This window comes from Bubalus bubalis, chromosome X, assembly GCF_019923935.1.
Source record: "Bubalus bubalis isolate 160015118507 breed Murrah chromosome X, NDDB_SH_1, whole genome shotgun sequence".
In the NCBI taxonomy this organism is placed as follows: domain Eukaryota; kingdom Metazoa; phylum Chordata; class Mammalia; order Artiodactyla; family Bovidae; genus Bubalus; species Bubalus bubalis.
In genome coordinates, this window is record NC_059181.1 from 52,133,811 (window position 1) to 52,155,009 (window position 21,199).

Here is a 21,199-nt window from a genome sequence, read left to right on the forward strand (position 1 = left end):
TGAACAAAGTTGATCAAAACTGGGAGGCATGTGCTGAGAGGGGAGAGGCTGGTGGGTGGGATCCTGCAGTCCTGAGGGGGAGAGAGGTGCATCTTAGATGCCTGGGGGGCACTGGGCTGGGTCTGACCCCTGAAGGGGGACTTCACAGGCCCCAGAGGCCCAGGAGGAGAGAGCATTTGGGCTTCAGGGCAGCCATTCAGTCTGTTTCCACCTTGCTCCTGACAGTGTTGAAGATTAACAGTTGGGAGGGTTGGGGATGAGCAGAGGGCAGGAGCCCTCATTAGCGCTGAGCCAGCACCACCGTTGTACCCCACCGCCCCCAGCCCCTAAGCCCCCAAGCCCCCAGCCCAAAGTCAGGCTGGCAAGACCATTGTAGCTCAAACTCCTGAAATGGCTGGGAGCCTCCCTACACCCACCCCAGCTTGCCCCCCATTCTGGTCCTGTGCCCTGCCCTCTGTCAGGTAGGGGCCAGGGAGTGGCCCCTTAACCCTTTCACTGGTCAAGAGCTCCAGTGCCTGCCCAAACCAGACCACTCTCTGGGCCTCAGCCATACCCATTCCCCCCACAAACCCCTCCATGCCTCGCCCTGCCTGTCCCCCCTCCCAAACCCCCTCCATTGTTCCCATCTCTGTGGCTTCTCACCGTGCCTGCTTGGGCTCAGGGCGCTGGGCTCTGTCGCCACCTGAGTTCCCTGGCAGCCTGGTTGCCATGGCACCATGGGAGCAGGTCTGGCAGAACAACAGCTCTGGGTAACCAGGGCGGGCAAGACCCAGTGCCCCGCTCCTACCACTCTTCGCCCTTGTTCCCCTCCCCCGAGCTGAGCAGAGGAGGCCATGAGAAGAAAAAGGAAGTTGCCCCGCAGGGCAGCTCTTTACCTGTGAGAATGCTGGTGGGAGGCGCCTCCCACTGTCACTGAGCCCTCGGCCTGGCAGTCAGGGAACACTGAGAACTGGCCAGGCCTGGAGCCCAGGCCTCTGGGGGCAGAGGTCGGGCTGTCGGGGGCAGGGCTGGGTGAGCAGGGGAGAGCCTTGGTGTGCAGGGTATAGGAGTAGGCTCAGGTCTAGGGACAGAGCTGATCTGGGATGGTGCTGGGATCGCTCTGGGAGGGGAAGAGGTCTGAGGGGGTGGGGAAATAAGGGAACTGGTCCCTCAGGGGAGGAGGGGTTTGGAGACAGAGCTGTTAGGGGCTAAGATGATTAGAAAAAGGAACTTGAGGGGTAGGAGTGGAAGGAAACGGGTCTGAGGATAAAGCTGTGAGGGGACCTGGCCATGAAGGGACCAGGCTGTAAGGGTAGAGTAGGACTTGGGACAAGACAATGAGAAGACCTGGCTGGAGGGAAAGGAGTCTGAAAGGATGGAGCTGTGAAGGGGTGGGGGTCTTTGAGGCGGGAGAGGACATTTGAGGATGGAGCTGTGAGGGGACAGGGCTGAAGGGGAGGGGACAGGGCTGAAGGGGAAGGGATAGGACTGTGAGGGGAATAAGAAGACAACTTTGGGGGTAGGGCTCTCCTCTAGCCTTTAAGTATTGGGGTCTCTGTATCTGTGAGGAGGCTGGGGAGGATGGTGCTGTGGGAAGGGATCTGGTCCACCCACTCTCAGTCTGGCCCAGCAGGCCTGTCTCCTGTTCCCACATCCTGGCTCATCTTATCTCATCCCCACAGTGTGGAGGGTGATGCCCCAGGCAGTGACCTGAGCACAGCGGTTGATAGTCCTGGGAGCCAACCCCCCTACCGGCTGAGCCAGCTTCCCCCCACCAGCAGCCACATGGGGGGCCCCCCTGCTGGGGTGGGCCTTCCCTGGGCTCAGCGGGCGCGCCTCCAGCCAGCCAGTGTTGCCCTGAGGAAGCAGGAGGAGGAGGAGATAAAGCGCTCAAAGGCCCTGTCTGACAGCTATGAACTCTCCACGGACCTGCAGGACAAGAAGGTACCCAAGAAATGCCCTGGTCGCGGGTGGGGGTGCTGGTGGGGATGGGGGGGTGAGAGGACCAAGGAAGAGATTGGAATGTGGTGCTTGAAGGTGGTGTCCAGGGAGGGATGGTGAGACTGGAATGGAAGAAGAACCCTTCACCTGACTGGGACCTCACTGACCCATTCACCATCCATCCACTGAGTCTTGTATTCACTCAGCAAACATTTAGTGAGCTCCATGCTGGGCACTGGAGATGTGTAGATAAAAGACCAAGTCCTCAATAATCTCAGTGTAAGGGGAGAAGCACACATGTAAGTTGACAAATTCAGAACACTGTTTTCCAGTATATCACGTGTATCACACAAGATATTGTTTAGCCAAAAGGGGGGCACAAAATACTATGTACAGAAGTAAAAAAACTGGAAGGATATATCCCAAAATGTAATTGTGATTGTGCCTAGGTGTTGGGAGTTTAGGTGAAGCAACTTTCTTTCCTTCCTCCCTTCCTTCCCTCCTTCCCTTTTTCCCTTCCTTCCTCTCTCTTTCTCCCTCTTCTTCTCTTTCTCCTTCTTGCCTTCAGTTGATGTCTTCCTTTCTTTCCTGTTTTAGCTTCTCTGTTTCTTTTCTCTTTAAATAGTGAACATCTACTTTTTGTAAAAAAAAAAAAAAAAAACCCACAATTCAGTCCCGTGTGACATGTGCTATCTGATATTAAAGTGAGAACACCACCCAGACCCCAGCCTGGTGCATCCAGGCAGCTGTAAGCAGTTAGCTATGACTCGGTTGGTGGTATGCCTGAGGCCCAGGGAGATGAAGAGGCTGTCGTAAGTTTCTGACTTTGTTCCCCTCCACCTTCCCCTGCCAGGTGGAAATGCTGGAGAGGAAGTATGGGGGCTCCTTCCTGAGCCGCAGGGCCGCCAGGACCATCCAGACGGCCTTCCGCCAGTACCGCATGAACAAGAACTTTGAGCGGCTCCGCAGCTCAGCTTCAGAGAGTCGCATGTCCCGCCGCATCATCCTTTCCAACATGCGGATGCAGTTCTCCTTTGAAGAATATGAGAAGGCACAGAACCCCGCGTACTTCGAGGGCAAGCCTGCCTCGCTGGACGAGGGTGCCATGGCTGGGGCCCGGAGCCACCGGCTTGAACGGGGGCTCCCATATGGCGGCTCCTGCGGAGGGGGCATCGATGGTGGGGGAAGCTCCGTCACCACATCTGGAGAGTTTTCTAATGACATCACGGAGCTTGAGGACTCCTTCTCCAAACAGGTCAGCATCCCTGAAAAGGGCCTTTCCTCTCCATCTCCATGCTCTGGCTACTACTACAACCTTTTCCCTGTACTTCAAGGAAGTTGCCCAACAAGTTGTTGTTTTGATAACAACAAATAGCTACCATCTGAGTAGGGACTGTGAGGGTGATGGGAAAGGATTGGCAAGAGAAAAATTATATTGTTCAAACAAGCAAGTTCTCACTCTGGAACATGAGCCACTATCAGATTAAGGCCTAACTAACAGCTCCTACTTTATATCAGGTCCTCTATATGCCTCATAATGGCCTTCGAGACTGGGGGTGCTATCCTGGTTTTACAGAGGAGGAAACTGAGGCTCCACAACCCTGAGCGGTGAAGTGACTTTTCCAAATTGGATCAGGACTCAGCTCTGTCTGGTTCCAAAGCTTTCCCTTATACCATACGATCATGGACCAGGCTCTGTGCTGGGCACTGTGGGGTAGACAGATAAATTGACCAGGATTCTTTTTCTCAAGGATCTTCCCAAGCGAGCAGGAAATAGCAGGCACATGTGCACAGGACTGTTTCCTAAAAGAGTGCACTCAGAGCCCTGAGAAGAGACCCATATAGTGCTGTGGGAACCCAGAAGAGGGAGAGGAAATTTTCTTCTGGGAGGACGAGAGCAGGCTTCTTTGAGAAAACAGCACTGGAGCTGGGCCTTAGCAGGCAGTGAAGAGTTAGCAAGTTAGAGATAGTCAGAAGGGTGTTGCTTGCATAAGCATTGCATCAGGAAAAGCAGGGAAGGGTGGGGATGTAAGCGGCAGTGATAGTGGTGGGAGATCATTCTAGGCTTGGAGTGTGTCAGCACAGCTGATCAGGTGCAAATCCCAGTTCTGCCATTTCCCAGCTATGTGACCATGGGCAAACTGTTTAACTCCACTGAAACATGATCAGTAACATGAAGATAAAACCATCTTTTTAGAGCTGTTTGGAAGGTTGAGTTCAACTCGGTAATATATCTGAAAGCACCTAGTATATGGCATTTGCTAAGTACATGTTAGTTTCCTTCCTAAAACCAAAAAGATATTTGGTAAAAATTGTTGAATCAATGAATGAAAGTGTATAAGAGAAGAAATCATTCTGCTCTAACCTCTGTGATCTGGCCCTGCCCTAAGCTTGGTCATGCTTCCCTGGAGTTAGTGATGGGGTTGGGAGAGGAGGCAGGTAGAAGACAGGAAAGAAGTATTAAAGGGAAGATCTAAATCACTCATTTATGCATTCATATGACACATTTCATTGACCATCTCTTCTGTGTCAATCAGTGTGTCAAGCTGAGCTAAAAAGAGAGAAACCCAGCCTGGACCCATCCCTCAAGTACTGGCCTCATAGTCTAGTGGGGAGACTGAGGAACCAGGCCTGGGCCCACCTCTCAGTGCTATTCAAGTCTAATGGGGAAGTATCTATTGCTGCATATCAAATGATCCCAAAATTTAGTAGCTTAAAACTGAATGTAAAGACTGAGCTTAAACAACGAACAGTTATTATCCCATATAGTTTCTGAGGGCCAGGAATCTTGGGGTGGCTTGACTGGTGGCTCTCGCATAGAGTCTCTCATGAGGCTGTGATCAAGTTATAGGGTGGGACTGTAGTCTCTAAAGGCTTGAACGCGGCTGATGGGTCTGCTTCCAAGCTCACTCATTTGGCTGTTGGCAGGAGGATTCAGGGCCTTACCACATGGGCCTCTCTACAGGACTGCTCACAGTGTGGCTTCCCCCAGAGTGAGGGATCTGAGAGAGGGAGCACAAGCGAGTGAGAATACTCAGGATAGAAGCTACAGTCTTTCCTAACCTAATCTCAGAAGTGACATCCCATCACATTTTCCAGATGCTGCTGGTCCCACAGACCAACCCTGGGACACTATGGTACACGAGGGTGTGAATAGCAGGAGGAGGGGATTATTAGGGACCAGTTGGGAGGCTAGATACCAGAGTGAGGCCAGCTTTGGTCCAGATTCTCAAGGCTAAATATCATGGATTTCCTAAGACAGAACCAGACAGAGGGCTCCAGGAGCCCAGAGGCAGCTGGGATTTTGGTTTACCCTAAGGGAAGGCAGAGGCAGGAATGTGGCTTGGGATTAGTGAGGAGGCGGCATTTGGCTTGGGTCTATATGGACATGAAGAAGGTATTGGGATGTCTGAGAATGGAACTTGTGGGCCTAAGTTCCAGTTCCTGTGAGCTCACAATGGCTCCCTGGGAGTTATGTCCTGCAGAGAATCTTGGGAGGTAGGGGAGGGGAAGCACTTTTCTGGCTGCCGCACCAGGAAGATCCCCCCACTTTTTCTTTCCCTCCCTCCCTCATTCCCACCCTTTCACCATCCCACTGTCCTTCATCTTTCTCTCCTTTTTCTCCTTTCCCTCCTCCCCCTTCCCCTCCACCTCAGGTAAAGTCTCTGGCTGAATCCATTGACGAGGCCTTGAACTGCCACCCATCGGGGCCCATGTCTGAGGAACCAGGGTCAGCCCAGCTGGAGAAGCGAGAGTCAAAGGAACAGCAAGAGGACAGCTCGGCCACATCCTTCAGTGACCTTCCCCTCTACTTGGATGACCCAGTTCCCCCACCATCCCCTGAACGACTGCCTAGCACAGAGCCCCCTGCCCAGGGCAGACCTGAGTTCTGGGCACCAGCCCCTCTCCCTCCAGTTCCTCCACCAGTGCCAGCAGGGTCCCGGGAAGATGGTAGCCGTGAGGAAGGCACTCGCAGGGGTCCTGGGTGCTTGGAATGTCGGGATTTCCGGCTGCGGGCTGCCCACCTGCCCCTGCTTACCATTGAACCTCCCAGTGACAGCTCCGTGGACCTGAGTGACCGCTCAGATCGCGGCTCTGTCCACCGTCAGCTCGTGTATGAGGCTGATGGCTGCAGCCCCCATGGGACCCTGAAGCACAAGGGGCCACCAGGCAGGGCCCCAATCCCACACCGCCACTACCCGGCCCCGGAGGGCCCAGCCCCAGCCCCGCCAGGGCCCCTACCACCAGCCCCCAACAGTGGCACTGGGCCCAGTGGTGTGGCTGGGGGTCGGAGGTTGGGGAAGTGCGAGGCAGCAGGCGAGAACTCTGATGGTGGAGATAACGAGAGCCTTGAGAGCTCCAGCAATTCCAACGAGACCATCAACTGCAGCTCTGGCTCCTCTTCGCGGGACAGCCTGAGGGAGCCTCCAGCCACTGGCCTGTGCAAGCAGACCTACCAGCGGGAGACCAGGCACAGCTGGGACTCGCCAGCCTTCAACAACGATGTGGTGCAGAGGCGGCACTACCGAATTGGCCTCAACCTGTTCAATAAGTACGTGTTCCCATTCCCACCTTGTCGCCCCTACCGACCCTGCTGCAGGCACCTGGACTCCTGGAGGTGGTGATCCTGCTGCCGCCATCCTTCCACTTTGTGGATGGCGTTTCTCTCTAGCTGTTCAGGGAATACAATGGGCAATAGGGTGACAAGAATGGAAAGTTGCCCCCACACCCATGAGAGGCAGTTGTGGTCCTGGTTCTGCTTCTGACTGTGTCGTCTTGGGTGAGATGCTTTCCTCTCTGGCCCTAGTTCTCTCTATATAGGATGGCTTCTGAACCTTGGGTCTCCCACCTTCCCTTTTTGGTTAGGCTAGCCAGTGTTGTATATGAAGAACCCTGCTCTAAGAGACAGGAGACTTGGGCCAGACTCACTGGGTAGCCCTGAGCAAGGTGTGTCCCTTCCTTGGGCTTCAGTGTTTCTATCAACTAACTAGCAGTCTATGGATGTTTGAGGTGTTGGGGGCAGGGTGCTGTGCTGGACTAGTCAGTGACCAGGACTGAGTTCTTTCTAGGTACCTGGTCTTGTGCCAGGTGCTTAGCAGTGGAATACGAGTGTGACATTTGATTAGAAAACAAAAGCCTTACATCTTTATAGCCTATTAGACATGGCCATCTGTATTTAGTTCTCATGATAACTCAGCAAAGTGGGTAGTTGTGTCCCTATTTTATAGAGAAGGAACTGAGGCTTGGAGAACTAAAGGGAATTGTTACAATTCATGCATGGTAAGTAATGGATCTGAGACTCCATCTGTGGCACCAAAGTCTCCCAAATTCTAGCCTCATGAGGCCCTAAGGCTCTGGGGTTCTGAATATGGGATAGCTCAGACCCAGATACGGAAAGTAGGGAGCAACTGATCTATAGAAACACTCAGAGGCTTGGTGGTGCCTCCTGAGTGGGATGTGGAAAAAGTAATCTTTTTACTACTTTCCTACTCCGAGGGTCTGTGACTCGAAGAGAAGGACTTAGCCTGGAGCTCAGGCCTTCTCCCAGGACTCCTCAGTGCCTGTGGAGAATATCAAAGCTCCTGGCACAGAACAGGGTCTCATCAGATCTTAATTTTCTTTCAACTGGAATGTGGCTCCAGTGAAGGAGGAAGTTGAGTTGAAGATACCTTGGAATTTTTGAAGCTCTGTGAAATGGGCAAGTGGCTTCTTTCCCTTGGGCCTCAGTTTTCTTATGTGTACCATGAAGTGAGTGGACCACAGAAGGGAGTGGACCTTCTTGGCTCTCTGAGGCCATGGTTGGGCCCAAAATTAGTTCAAGATATAGGGCAGGGGGCAGAGTTCCAGGAGGATTGTCATCTCATCTTCCTCCCCTCTTTCTGCAGGAAGCCAGAGAAGGGTATCCAGTATCTGATTGAGCGGGGCTTCCTGTCAGACACGCCGGTGGGAGTGGCTCACTTCATCCTGGAACGGAAAGGCCTGAGCCGGCAGATGATAGGGGAATTCCTAGGCAACCGGCAGAAGCAGTTCAACAGAGACGTGTTGGAGTGAGGACCCCAGGCTGGGACAGACTAGGCCAGGGGTTCCTGGAAAAGGAGGGCAGGAGGGGGATAAACTTTGCAAAACAGGATGAATAGACCTTCCTGCTCCCATACCTCTCCGCCCTAAAGAGATCTGATCTCTCTTGGTGTTAGTCCTAACATCTTCTGGGTGGCCCCAGGCAAGACCTGCTTTGAGCCTCAGTTTTCCCATCCCTGATATCAGTGGGTTGATGGAACAGACCCTTAGCAACCATGTGTCTTGCCTGGATTTTCTGAGCTGGGTTCCATTTCAAACGTTCTATCCTCATTTGGGCTTCCCTGGTGGCTCAGCTGGTAAAGAATCTGCCTGCAATGTGGGAGACCTGGGTTCGATCCTTGGGTTGGGAAGATCCCCTGGAGAAGAGGACAGCTACCCACTCCAGTATTCTGGCCTAGAGAATTCCATGGATGTATACTCCATGGGGTTGCAAAGAGTCAGACACGACTGAGCGACTTCCACTTTCATCCTCATAAGTACTTGCTTGGGCCACAGGTTCAGATTTTGGAAGTCTGTCAGTGGGGGATTTGGTTCATTGGAGCAGGTCAGGGTGGGTCAGAGGTTCTTTGCAGAGGAATTGAGAGTGCCACACCCCCTTCTCTGCTCCTCAGCTGTGTGGTGGATGAAATGGACTTCTCCTCCATGGATTTGGATGACGCGCTCCGGAAGTTCCAATCCCACATCCGGGTTCAGGGTGAGGCCCAGAAAGTGGAACGACTCATTGAAGCCTTCAGGTGTGCCCACTTCCCAGTACTAAAACTGCCTTTCTCTGCTTTGGGGGGCAGTGTAGGATGGGTCTATGAGTCATCTCTCTGAGCCTCATACTTTCTGAACTAGAAATTGGAAATTATAAATCCTATATTGCAAGGCAGTTGGATGATCAGAGGTAATGTGCCTCAAGTATCCAGCTTAGCATCTGGGACATGGGCATCTAATAAGTGACAGCAGCATCAGCAACAACTCATGTTCCCTAAGCTGATACCATACGCATCAGGCATTGATTGGGTTACTGAGCTGGACACTTTACATGATTATTTCAGTGAATATTCCCAACAACCTGGTGAGGTAGGTGCTTCTCTTATTATTCTCATTTTGCAGATGAGAAATCAGAAGTTTAGAGAGGCTGAGTAACTTGCCCAGAGTCATATGGTGAATAAGCAGTGGAACCAGAATTTCAACTCGTGTGTCTGATTCCATGACCCATGCTCTTAACTATTATCTTCCTCCGTGAATGCTGCAGGGATCAGGCATCAGACCTGGTTATAAGCCCTGACTCCACCACTTTGGGGTATTTAGAAGAGAAATAGAAGAGTTACTGGGAACTTGTTTTCTGACATGGGAGGATTTGCTTTGTAGTCAGAAAGATCTGGATTTTCACCCTGGTTTCACCATTTATCAACTCTATTATCCTAGACACTGAAGGCCACTTTGGGCTTCAGTCACTTCATCTGTAAAATGGGGCTGCAAAACTATAATGGGATTACAGGAGATGACATACATAAATCCCCTGGCCAAGCTCCATGAAAGGTTGTGATTTTTACATGCTAATCTTGAGGAAAGTCTGAAGAAAGAGGAGAGACCCAAAGGGCTTGGGAGTATGTCTTGGAGGAGAGAATTGGTGGTGCCAGATGGGAGGATGGTGGGTAGGTGGAGATTACTGGTGCCTGACCCTGGTCTTGACCCCTCCTGCCCTGCAGCCAGCGGTACTGTGTGTGTAACCCAGCCCTCGTGCGCCAGTTCCGGAATCCAGACACCATTTTCATCCTTGCTTTTGCCATCATCCTCCTCAATACTGACATGTACAGTCCCAGCGTCAAGGCTGAACGCAAGATGAAACTAGATGACTTCATCAAGAACCTGAGAGGTGACCCCAGAGCTTCCCATCAGCTTTTCTTGTCTTTCACCTGGGAAGGGAAAGTGGGCCAGGTGGCAGGGGTGGGAAGGAAGAGGGAGATCACATCTACTCCCTGAAAATTTAACCTCACTTTCTGCCAAGGCTAGATGTTCCCACAGCATTTACTTATTAAATCACTCAAATGGTCATTTGTCTGAACATTCATTCTCACACTGAATATTGACTAAACAGGAGATCCTGAACGGGAGGTAAAATCCATGACTTTTATGGAACTTACACTAATTCACTCATCACTCCCTGTTTCCCTCCCTTGTTTGCCCATAAAGACTTATTTATTTTAGGTGCCCTTTCCTCCACTCAGCAATCATTTATTCATTCATCAATCAGCCAGCCAGGCAGTTGCCACTGAGTGCCTCATGTGTGCCAGTCCCTGTGATAGGTGCTAAGGACCATGGAGGGGCATCTGCCACAGTCCCTGCCCCAAGAGGGCTCCTAGTTTGTGCGCGAGAGACTGACTTGTAGTACCAGATACCCAGCACAAGACAGGAAACGAACTGTGATGTCAGACAGGCCAAAAGTATATTCAGAGCTTAGGGAAGAGGGATAATGTGACCAAACAGTGATAGAGGAGGCTTACCTAGCAGTAAGAATAACAAAGGCACAGAGGTAGGAAAACAAAGTTGTTTGGAGAACAATCGAGAGGAGGCGGACAATCTAGTTAGGAAGGTCAGTTAGAACCAGTTTCCAGGGGCCTTGACATGCCAGATGAAAGGTGTCCCCTTGACTTTTTTCTTGGTTTATTATATTGATGTCAAGCCCTGCCTCTCACCAAAGAGCAGCCTACTAGGAATGGCACAGATGTTAGGATTATTTAAACAGAAACGAAAGAGGGAAGGATAATTGAGGAAAAACAAACAGACAAGACAGATTTGCTAACTGTCAGGGGTTTGCATCATTGGGCTCTTAAGCTGTCTGACTGCTGAGGTAAAAAGGCGATGTGATGAAGACTGTTCTTTTAGTACCTGGTGTCCAAGGAGGAGGCTTGGCATTTCCTAAGGAGAAAACATTTTCTTTAGCAGAAGGTTTCTGTTAGAGGAGTGAGTGGGTTTTGCTCAGCAGACAATCAGAAGGATGGTAGACTTCAAAGGAGGGAGTAAGACAGACCAGAGGCCATCTGGAGCTCTCTCCCAGGAGCCTGCCATTAGTCATTCATTCATTTGTTCACTCATTTCATCCATTCTCCCTCTCCCCTCCTTGTCTGTGTGTATGTATATATGTGTGTATATGTACATGTGTATACATATACACACATGTACATATTTTATATGTGTACATATATATTGTATATGTACAATGTATATATTTATATGTGTACATCTCTTGTATATGTACAATGTATATATTTATATGTGTACATCTCTTGTATATGTACAATGTATATATTTATATATGTACATATATTGTACAATACACATATATTGTATATGTGTATATCTTCACCCTCAAATTATTAAATAAATAAGCAAATGAAATGAATTCCTGTTCATTCCAAAAATTTTAGAAATATAGAAGTTATTAAAAATTTTAACCATCCAAAATTCTGTCCCCTAGAGGCAACCATGGTTGATATTTTGGTGTATTCTAGTCTTTTTTTCCTATGCACATGTAACTATGGGCTCCCCCAGTGGCTCAGTGGGAAAGAATCCGCCTGTAATGCAGGAGATGTGGGTTTGATCACTGAGTTGGGAAGATCATCTGGAGAAGGAACTGGCAACACACTCCAGTATTCTTGCCTGGAGAACCCCACGGACAGAGGAACCTGGTGGGCTACAGTCCATGGGGTTGTGAAAGAATGAGACACAACTTAGAGAATAAACAGTAACAGCAACAACAATTCATGAAAATGGAATATCTCTCCATTTATTTGACTTAGTGACTAAACAACAGCAACAAGTGTAACTATACAGTTAAGATCAGGTTGTACAAGCAATTTATTATCTTGCTTTTTTTTTCACTTGCTATAGGAATTTTCTTATGATTTTTTAAAATAAATATCAAATTTTTAACAGCTATAAATTATTTTATGATATTATTTTATGAAATGAAATTTTATGAAATTTATTTTATGAAATTCAGTTTTACTTCAGTATTCCTTGGCTGTTAGAACTTAGATTGTTTGAAAATTTTATCATAAGCTGCACTTTTACATATATCTTTGCACATATTTCTGAGTAATTCCTTACAGTGGGTTTCTAGAAGAGGAATCACTGAATAGTTAGGCTTGCCAAATTACCTTCCAAAACAGTCATGTTAGTATATATGCCTGCTTCCCTGAACTCTTCCTAACACTGGATATTATCATTTAACATTATTTTTGTTAATTAGAAAGGCCAAAAAAAAGTGTCATTGTTTTAATCACACTGTGCTCTGAGTTGTTAGACAAAATTCCTGTCCTGGGGAAGAAAGCAACTGACTCTCCTGGCCTGATCCTGGCCAAGGGACCAAGGGTGGCTGTTCCCTCCAGTCCCGGCCATCGTTATGGCCCACGCCTGGGTGTGGAGGGTTGTGGAGAATCCCTGCCACCCATTCCCCACATGTATACTATATATTCCTGTGTATTCCCTCCACCAGGGGTTGACAATGGTGAAGACATCCCCCGAGACCTCCTAGTGGGCATTTACCAGCGCATCCAGGGACGCGAACTGCGGACCAATGATGACCACGTGTCCCAAGTGCAGGCTGTGGAGCGCATGATTGTAGGCAAGAAACCGGTAAGTGCCTTGGGAGGCTGAAGAAGGAACAAGGTTGGGGAGGTGAGTCCATGCCCCTCTGAGCCCCAGGCTCCCCTCAACTGCCGAATGGAGTGGGTGGTGATGCATTCCTCAGGAGTGATGGGGCAGCTTGAGTGGGATGCTCTGTGGGAATGGAACTGGCACATGGCAAGGCACATCTTGGATGCTGTGTAAATATTAACATGCTTCTCACCTCTGGTTTGGCTGGTCCATCCCAAGTGAGCAGTCAAGATAATAGTTAGCTGATGACCGAAGCCACAAACACACTCTAGTCTTTTAGTCAACAAACATTTACAGATGCCTTTCCACTGAGCCTAGCATTTCAGTTGGCACTGGGGACACAGGTACGAATAAATTATGGTCTCTGCCCTTGGAAGCACAGACCAGGGTGGGGAGGTGTCAGACAAAAACTCAATACCTCCACCTTATAGTTAGGTTAATTTAGGGGCAGCACATGGGAGGGAGAGGTCATTTTCAGCCCAGTGAGATTAGGAATGGCTTTTTAGAAAAGGGAACACTGGAACTGGGGTTTGGAGGAGTGGTAGAATGTGGCCATAGGGAGCTGAGCAAGGAAAGCATTCCAGACAGAGGGAGCTGCAGGGACAAAGATAAGCCTAGGCTTAGTTGCTTAGATTTCTTGTATCAGAGTGACAGTGATATATACCAGAAGTGAACTTACTCTTGCAGTTAATGTTAAGATGCCTGAAGCTGGTGGGCTGGCCGCGCGCACACCTATTTCTTCATGCCTATCTAGGTCCTATCTCTTCCTCACCGTCGACTGGTTTGCTGCTGCCAGCTCTATGAGGTGCCAGATCCAAACCGCCCACAGAGGCTAGGGTTGCACCAGCGGGAGGTCTTCCTCTTCAACGATCTCCTTGTGGTATGCGCATTGAGGGGAGGAGAAGGAGGGAAGTGGTGAGCTTGGACTCTGGGTGGGGTGTAAACCATTAACATCGGTGGGTGGAGGCATGGTGGGTAAGTAGCTCTGCCATGTGATCTGGGTGCCTCTGCCCCTCCTTTACTTCACCATTTGGAGGATCCATTTGGAGGTAGTGACAGCCACAGGCGAACAGAAAAGGTGAGGACCAGGGCAGATAACAGGCTTACAATCTGGGAAGTGGTAGAAAAAGTCCATGCATGCCCACCTTAATAGCCCAGTAGGTTGGTGGTTGGGATGCTTGAAGTAATTCTTAAAACCGAACTCATCACCAGTGTAGACATATGTCTTTTAGAACTGGGACTCTTAGGACTCTGCAGATGGGAAGGGAAGTTCAGGGTCCTGCCCAACCAAGAGCCAGATTCCCTCATGGTCCTCTGCTTGCATGAGTGCGGCACAGAAGGCTGCCTTCCTCCAGGGGAGCCAGTTTTCTGTTCGGACAGCTCTGACTGCTAGAATCTGTCTCCCAATGAGTTTCCTCCAATAATCTTGACTCAACCCTTGGGATCCCAGAGAGCTGCTCTTAGACAGCTCCTCAGGGGTTTGAGGACAGTGACCTGTCCTGCCTTGATGTTCTCTCCTTTAGAGCAGGTCTCTCAGCCTCAGGACTATTGACATCTGGGGCGGATGTGGGATACTCTGTTGTGAGAGCTGTCCTGTGCGTTGTAGCATGTTGAGCGGCGCCCCTGGTTTCCACCTACTAGATAGCAGTAGCACGCAAACTAAAAATGTCCTCTAGGGGGCAAAGTCACCTCTAGTTGAGAATTGCTACTCTAGATGAAGCTCCTCCAGTGCCCTCTCTGAGCTTTTATTTCCTCTTCTGTGAAGTGGAGCTAATCCCCAGCTCAGGGTTGTCATGGGGCTGAAGTAACACGTCAGATGTGGACTAGCCTAACCCAGAGGAGGGGTTCGCCCACATGGGTATTGAGTAAATGTTTCACCATCCATCGTGCACTGTGGGTGCCCAGCCCCATACTAGGCACTGGGTTCCCAGAGATGAGGGACACTCAGTCCTTGTTCTCTCACAATCCAAAGGGCTAAAAAGATGCTTTGCATAAGTGTGTACCGTAACCATCCTGAAATCAAATAATGTGCTTTTAAATGCCACTTGCAGATGGTCTGAGATGTTTCCAACTCATGTTAGCTGAGTCTAGAACACCTGAGTACTTGATAAAGACCTTGGGTTGTTGAGAAGAAGACTCATTAACTCTACACATTGGTTTATTGAAGATTTCCAATGTGCGCTGGGTCTGGCCCAGGTGGGCAAGATAGACGAGAACCAGACTCCTCTTGGTGTTTCCAGTCCAGCAATCACACACCCATAGCACTTTCCTCAAGCCTAATGGTGAAAGGCACTGAACCAGCACTCTAGAAGCTCAGAAAATGGTGGGAGGGGGACTCTATGTGCGGTATTAAAAGAGGCTTCCTGGGGGGAGCAGCATTCAGTTAGTTCCTATAAAAATCGTGAATGCCTGTTGCGCATCATCATTGTATCAGGAACTTGCATTTCTCTCCCGTCTCTCCTGTTCTGCTCCACCAAGCTTCAGTTCTCCCCAACTTGTGGGTATGTGTGTTTGTGTGTATATGTCTGTTAGTGGTGGTGTGGGGGGTATGGGGTAGGCAGTAACAAGCAATAGATGCCATGGGAAATTCCCCACCCCAAACCCTGCCTCTTGTCTTTTTCCTACCCCTGCCAAAGGTCACCAAAATTTTCCAGAAGAAGAAGATCTTGGTGACATACAGTTTCCGTCAGTCCTTTCCCCTCGTGGAAATGCACATGCAGCTCTTCCAGAATTCATGTGAGTCCCTTCTTGGATCCCAACATCCCAAGAGTCTTTGCCATGGCCCTCATGCTCATCCTTCCTCCACACCAGCCTCCAGTTTTGGGACTCCTTTACAACAGGGCTGAGGTCTCCAAAGCACCTCCTTGGTCCCAGGATGGAAGGCAGGCCAGGGTGGAGTATGACTTGGGTCTGTGCCCTGGGGAGCTCATAATCTTGCAGAGAACTGCAGCATGTATGTTTTCTGATGGGCTTAAGTGATGGTGATCACGCCACGCATTGAAGGACTAAGCCAGAGGAGCTTTGATGGGTGGCTTCTGGGCAGCAGAAGCAATGTGAGTAGAGCCAGAGGGGCGAAGGAAGGGGTTCTAGAGAACAGCCGGAGTTCAGCCTGCCTTTCCGTCCTGAGGCATAGGGAGTACCATGACTACCAGGAGTCTGGGGGCTTTGGAGCAAAGGGGGCCCGCTGACGATGCTCATGCAGAGAAGAGGCGGGGTCAGAGATGGACATGAGAAAAGTTATTTCACATATGAGCCACCTTGCCTCAGAGAGAGGTGCCTGACCTTCCCCTTCCCCACAGATTACCAGTTTGGGATCAAGTTGCTGTCTGCAGTACCTGGTGGGGAGCGCAAAGTCCTCATCATCTTCAACGCCCCCAGCCTCCAGGACCGGCTGCGCTTCACATCTGACCTCCGAGAATCCATCGCTGAGGTGCAGGAGATGGAAAAATACCGTGTGGAGTGTGAGTAACCCAGCCACATCTCCTTCCCCGACTCCTAATACAGTGCCTTGCAGACACTAAGAATCCTGTCCTCTGAGAAACTCAGAGCTGGGGGTTAGCTTGTCCAAACTTCCTACCCTCATTCCAGGAACCCTTCAGCCTCTGATTGAATACCTTCAGTAACAAGAGGCTCATTACCTCTCAACCTCGTTATTATTTCAAGCCCTAATTATGAGCTAGCACTTCCTTCTGTTGAAAGGGAGCAGGGAGAAGAAGCAGGGTATTGGAGGTAGGACTCTAGTTTCAGATGCCAGGTATGCTACTTATTATCTGGGTAAACTGGGGAGAGGTACCTGACTCTCTGAGCCCCAGTTTCTTCATACATGAAATTGGGGTGGTGAAATCTTCACAGAGTTGTGAAGATTCAATGAGATAAGGTGGAGGATGTGTCCTACATGTTCACAGGACATGAGTGTTGAACATCGTTAGTGTCCAACTGATGTTACTCCCCTTCCCAGCCTCTCCTTTCCTCTCCCCACATTCTCGTTCCTGAACTGAGTCCTGATGACCCATCCTCCTGGCCTTCAGGGGCCACATCAAGTCATTCTGATCATATATAATAGAAAATAGTGATTGTATCTCATTCCTCCCAATGTCCTCTAAGTTCTTTTCTCCAGGTTAAGTAATATGGTGTTAATGAGAAAGGCAGGCAGATAGACAGACAGAGAGACAGAGAAAGAGATGTGGTGGACAGCTCCTCAGTGAGGCCTTCACAGTTCTGGGGTCTTCTGTGCTCTTCAGCAAGGCAAGGTCATTCATTCAGCTCACCAGATCCTTGAGACCCTAGGGACATCCAGAGAGAGGGTGAGCATGCCAGGAGGAGGGATGGGTGATCGACAGACGTCTCCGTGACCTCCGCGGGGAGGCGGGAGTGTAAGGCCGGAGAACATGGACTCTGGACTCAGGCAGACCTGCTTCCAGAATGTCAGCAACCCCACTTCCAGACTTGCCCTGGGCAAGCTCTGTGACTTCTCGGATTCTCGGTTTCTTCCTCTGGAAACTGTGGCTGCTAATACGTACCTCTGAACTGGTATAAGGATTGAGAGAGATTGAGTAAGCATAGCACCCAGCACATGGCTGGCACATAATAGAGAATTTGATTTCCGTTGGTTTCCTACTCCTGTCCTTCCAGGAGCCCTCTGCTCTGGAGCAAAGGTATCTGAGAATGGAGCGGGCTCTGGAATGAGTGCCCTTCACCATAGGCTCGAAGGGCCTTCCTGCCCCTCCTGGGAACAAAGCAGCCACTGTAAAGCTCAGTTTTGAAAGGAAGGGGTGGTTTGGGAGACCAGACAGGGGAGGGAGAAGCAAGGGGAGAGGAGCCAGAGGAGCAGGCGCTGAGAGGGACAAGGGAACACTGAGCCAGAGGAGATGGTGCGAGACGGGCTGGGCGCTACAGCACTTAGGAGATGTAGCTGAGGTACAGCTGTCCACGGGGCGAAGCAGGAGGCCTGAGGACAGAGCAGGTGAGGAAGGGGAAGGCCCACAGAGGGCTGGGGTCAGTCAGGTGGCCTCTCACTCCTGTCCCTGACCTTTGCTCCCTGTCTCCCCCACCGCCACCCAGCGGAGCTAGAAAAGCAGAAAGGTATGATGCGGCCTAACACCTCACAGCCCGGAGGGGCCAAGGACTCGGTGAACGGCACACTGGCCCGAAGCAGCCTGGAGGACACTTACGGGGCAGGCGATGGGCTCAAACGGGGTGCACTCAGCAGTTCCCTGCGAGACCTCTCAGATGCAGGCAAGTCTCTCGGGGCCCCTCCCCTGGCTGGGGAGCCGTGGGACTGGGTGTCCTCTTCGCTTCCTGTCACTGACTGCCAGCCTTCTTGCACTCACCACACGTGCACGCATCCTGCCTTCATCCAGAATCCTAGGTGCCATGCCACAGGGGACCTGGGAGCTGGGTCACAGCACAGGTGGAGCCCAGGGTTTGGGCCAGGGAGTGCGAATGGGGCCACAGTCTCAGCCCCTCTCTTTCGCTGCTCCACCTCTCCTCTCTTTCCTCTTCTGTCTCTCAGGCACCACCTTTCCTCCTCCTCCTCCATCTTTTCCTCCTCTCGCTCCTCCTTCTCTACCTCTCCTCCTCCCGACCTCCCCCTCTCCAACGGGGGAAAGGGAATAGGGGTGTCTGTCCCTGGGAGGGGCCCAGACCTGGTGCCCAGCTCTGGAGCCCAGCCGGGTGGGGAGGGGGGGTTGCTGCTCTGACGCTGGGCTCCTTGCTTGTGGGCGCAGGGAAGCGGGGGCGGCGTAACAGCGTGGGATCGCTGGACAGCACCATCGAAGTAAGTGCCAGCTCCTGCCCCACTCTCTGCATGAGCCCTGCCCTGCCACCCTGGCGCCCCAGAGGAGGAGGGGACCTGTTGCTTCCCCCTCTTCCCTGCCGGGAACCCTGCGGCTGCCTCTCCCAGCCAACCACTCTCTCAATCTGTCCTCAACTCTGTCTGTCCTCACTCTGCCTGTCTCTCAGTCTGTCTTCCACTCTCCCGAGCCCCCTCTCAACCCCAGGGCCGACTCCAAGTAGTGATGCTCTTGGAGTTGGGCCGAGAGAAGCTCTTACTTCCAAGTCCTGCTCTTTGAGCCTGACCAAGTCACTCTGTCTCTCTGGGCCTAACATGCTCCCTGCCTGCAAAATGGGGATGAGGAGGAGGTACTGCTAAATCTTCCTCTCCCAGCTGAAGCTCAGATGAGATAGTGGATGTGACAGCAGAGCTCTGCAAGCTGGGGGCGCTCCATGTACAAGAACAGGACTGTGACTTGGTTTCCATTATGCTGTGGAGGGGGGTCCTGTCTCTCCAGCCCCCAGGGACCAGGGGGTTGGGGCTTAGGGTTGGGAGTTTAGGACATCTAGACTGGCCTGACTTCCACCCCTCCCCCCTTCCAGGGGTCTGTTATTAGCAGTCCACGCCCTCATCAGAGGATGCCACCTCCACCCCCACCCCCGCCGCCAGAGGAGTACAAGAGCCAGAGGCCCGTCTCCAACTCCTCATCCTTCCTGGGCTCCCTATTTGGAAGCAAGCGTGGCAAGGGGCCCTTCCAGATGCCACCGCCACCAACAGGCCAGGCCTCTGCCTCCTCTTCATCTGCTTCTTCCACCCACCACCACCACCACCACCACCACCACGGTCACAGCCACGGTGGCCTGGGGGTGCTGCCTGATGGGCAGTCCAAGCTCCAGGCCCTGCATGCCCAGTATTGCCAAGGACCAGGCCCGGCCCCGCCGCCCTACCTGCCACCCCAGCAACCCCCTCTCCCCCCACCGCCTCAGCAGCCCCCGCCCCTGCCGCAGCTGGGCTCCATTCCACCACCTCCCGCTTCAGCTCCTCCTGTGGGGCCGCATCGCCACTTCCATGCCCATGGCCCAGTCCCAGGCCCCCAGCACTATACCTTGGGCCGGCCAGGCAGAGCTCCCAGACGGGGGGCCGGAGGACACCCTCAGTTTGCTCCACATGGCCGCCACCCCCTGCACCAGCCCACCTCCCCCTTGCCCCTGTACAGTCCTGCCCCCCAGCACCCTCCAGCCCACAAACAGGGCCCCAAGCACTTCATCTTCAGCCACCACCCACAGATGATGCCAGCAGCGGGGGCCGCTGGGGGCCCTGGATCTCGGCCGCCAGGGGGCTCCTACTCCCACCCCCACCACCCCCAGTCACCATTGTCACCGCACTCACCCATCCCACCCCACCCCTCCTACCCACCCCTGCCCCCACCCTCACCCCACACCCCACACTCGCCCCTGCCACCCACCTCCCCCCATGGCCCACTGCACGCCTCTGGGCCCCCCGGCACGGCCAACCCACCCACTGCAAACCCCAAGGCCAAGCCAAGCCGGATCAGCACCGTGGTCTGATGAATGGAGTGTGTGAGCTGGGGACTGGGAAGGTCTGGGGAATCTGCAGGAGAGAGACCTCTCTGCTTCCTCAGTTTTTCCAAAATATACATGCACCTAGAAATGTCCTCCTCCCCACTTCTTCCCTGCCTCGGGACCCCTCCTCTAACCCCCAACAGTCTCCTTGGGGTTTCCTTCCAGAGTTGAGACTCCTTGCCACTTGCAGCCTGTATGCAGGGCTCTTGAGCTCCGGGGAGTGGTGAGGACCTTTCAGAGATCCTCGTCCTCTTTTTCCCTCTCTTCACTCTCCCCCCTTCCCTTTCCCCAGAGGTCTAGTTGGGTGGCCTCAGACCTCTGGGCCAGTGTGAGCTCCCCGTCAGCTCTGGCTGGTAGGGAAGGGCAGGTGTTGAGAACAATGCGGGTGAAGGCTTCCCCAGGGCACCTCTGGCCAAGTGGGGCTAGGAGGGGGCTCTGCAGTGTTGTGGCCAAACCCCAGCTGGCTCGGCCCTCTCTCTGACCTCAGGGCCTGGCCATACACTTCCAGGTGTCTCTCCACCTGCTGGAGGATGTGGGGTGTCAGTGCACTCGGTGAGTGGGCCCCCACATATGCTGGTCCCCAGGTGGGGCAGTGCTTCCTCTTTGTAGCCGATCTCTGCTCTCTGTCTAGTGGGCCCCAGCCCAGACCTCTTCAGCTTCAGGACCTTGCCTTTCCTTGCAACGTTCTTATCCTGATCAAAGTCCAGACAGGTTTGGGGCGGGGGGGCTGAGGTCTGGGATGAGAAGGGCGCAGCCCTCCCTCACCCATATTGCATGCCCCCCATTCCCTCACACCTACCCCACCTACAGCTGAAGACAGTGCACTTTACAGATACTGCCCACAAACACCCCGCTGGGGCAGGGCACCCAGCGTCAGCCCTGGGGAGAGGGGCTCCCAGAGGGCCACCATGAGCCCGAGATGTCCTTCCTGAGGCAGACATTGAAGCCATCAGAGTGGGGGCTGGGAGCCAGGATGCCTGAGTCCTTCTGTCCGTCAAACTCTCTGCTGCCTCTCCAGCCCCTTTACAGCCCTGTTTATTTATTATAAATATATTTTTTACAAGCCCCAGCTCCTCTTCTTGCCCCGCATATCCAGCTCCTTTCTCAGCTCCTGCCTCCCTCTCCCCTCTCCATCATGGGCTGCAGTACAAACAGACAGACAGACCCTGGCTGTATGAAAGGCCAGGGACCCCGGGGT

The 21,199-nt window shown here is 52.2% G+C and overlaps 1 protein-coding gene across 7 annotated transcripts in view; it reads left to right on the top strand.

Annotated features, from left to right (window-relative positions):
* Window positions 1-20,089, top strand: part of IQSEC2 (IQ motif and Sec7 domain ArfGEF 2) — a 77,004-nt gene extending 56,915 nt beyond the window's left edge. For 6 of the 7 annotated variants that reach the window (XM_025276479.3, XM_025276480.3, XM_044937186.2 and 3 more), the window contains 13 exons: window positions 1,662-1,923; window positions 2,774-3,175; window positions 5,577-6,472; window positions 7,806-7,967; window positions 8,610-8,732; window positions 9,696-9,862; window positions 12,485-12,624; window positions 13,400-13,525; window positions 15,282-15,381; window positions 15,945-16,106; window positions 17,707-17,880; window positions 18,372-18,421; window positions 19,021-20,089. In XM_025276479.3, the coding sequence (XP_025132264.1) occupies window positions 1,662-1,923; window positions 2,774-3,175; window positions 5,577-6,472; window positions 7,806-7,967; window positions 8,610-8,732; window positions 9,696-9,862; window positions 12,485-12,624; window positions 13,400-13,525; window positions 15,282-15,381; window positions 15,945-16,106; window positions 17,707-17,880; window positions 18,372-18,421; window positions 19,021-19,986 (3,730 nt within the window). In that variant the 3' untranslated portion in view covers window positions 19,987-20,089. The remainder of the gene's footprint in view (window positions 1-1,661; window positions 1,924-2,773; window positions 3,176-5,576; window positions 6,473-7,805; window positions 7,968-8,609; window positions 8,733-9,695; window positions 9,863-12,484; window positions 12,625-13,399; window positions 13,526-15,281; window positions 15,382-15,944; window positions 16,107-17,706; window positions 17,881-18,371; window positions 18,422-19,020) is intronic. The other variant, XM_025276484.3, reaches the window with a different exon arrangement.
* Window positions 20,090-21,199: the final 1,110 nt, after the last annotated feature.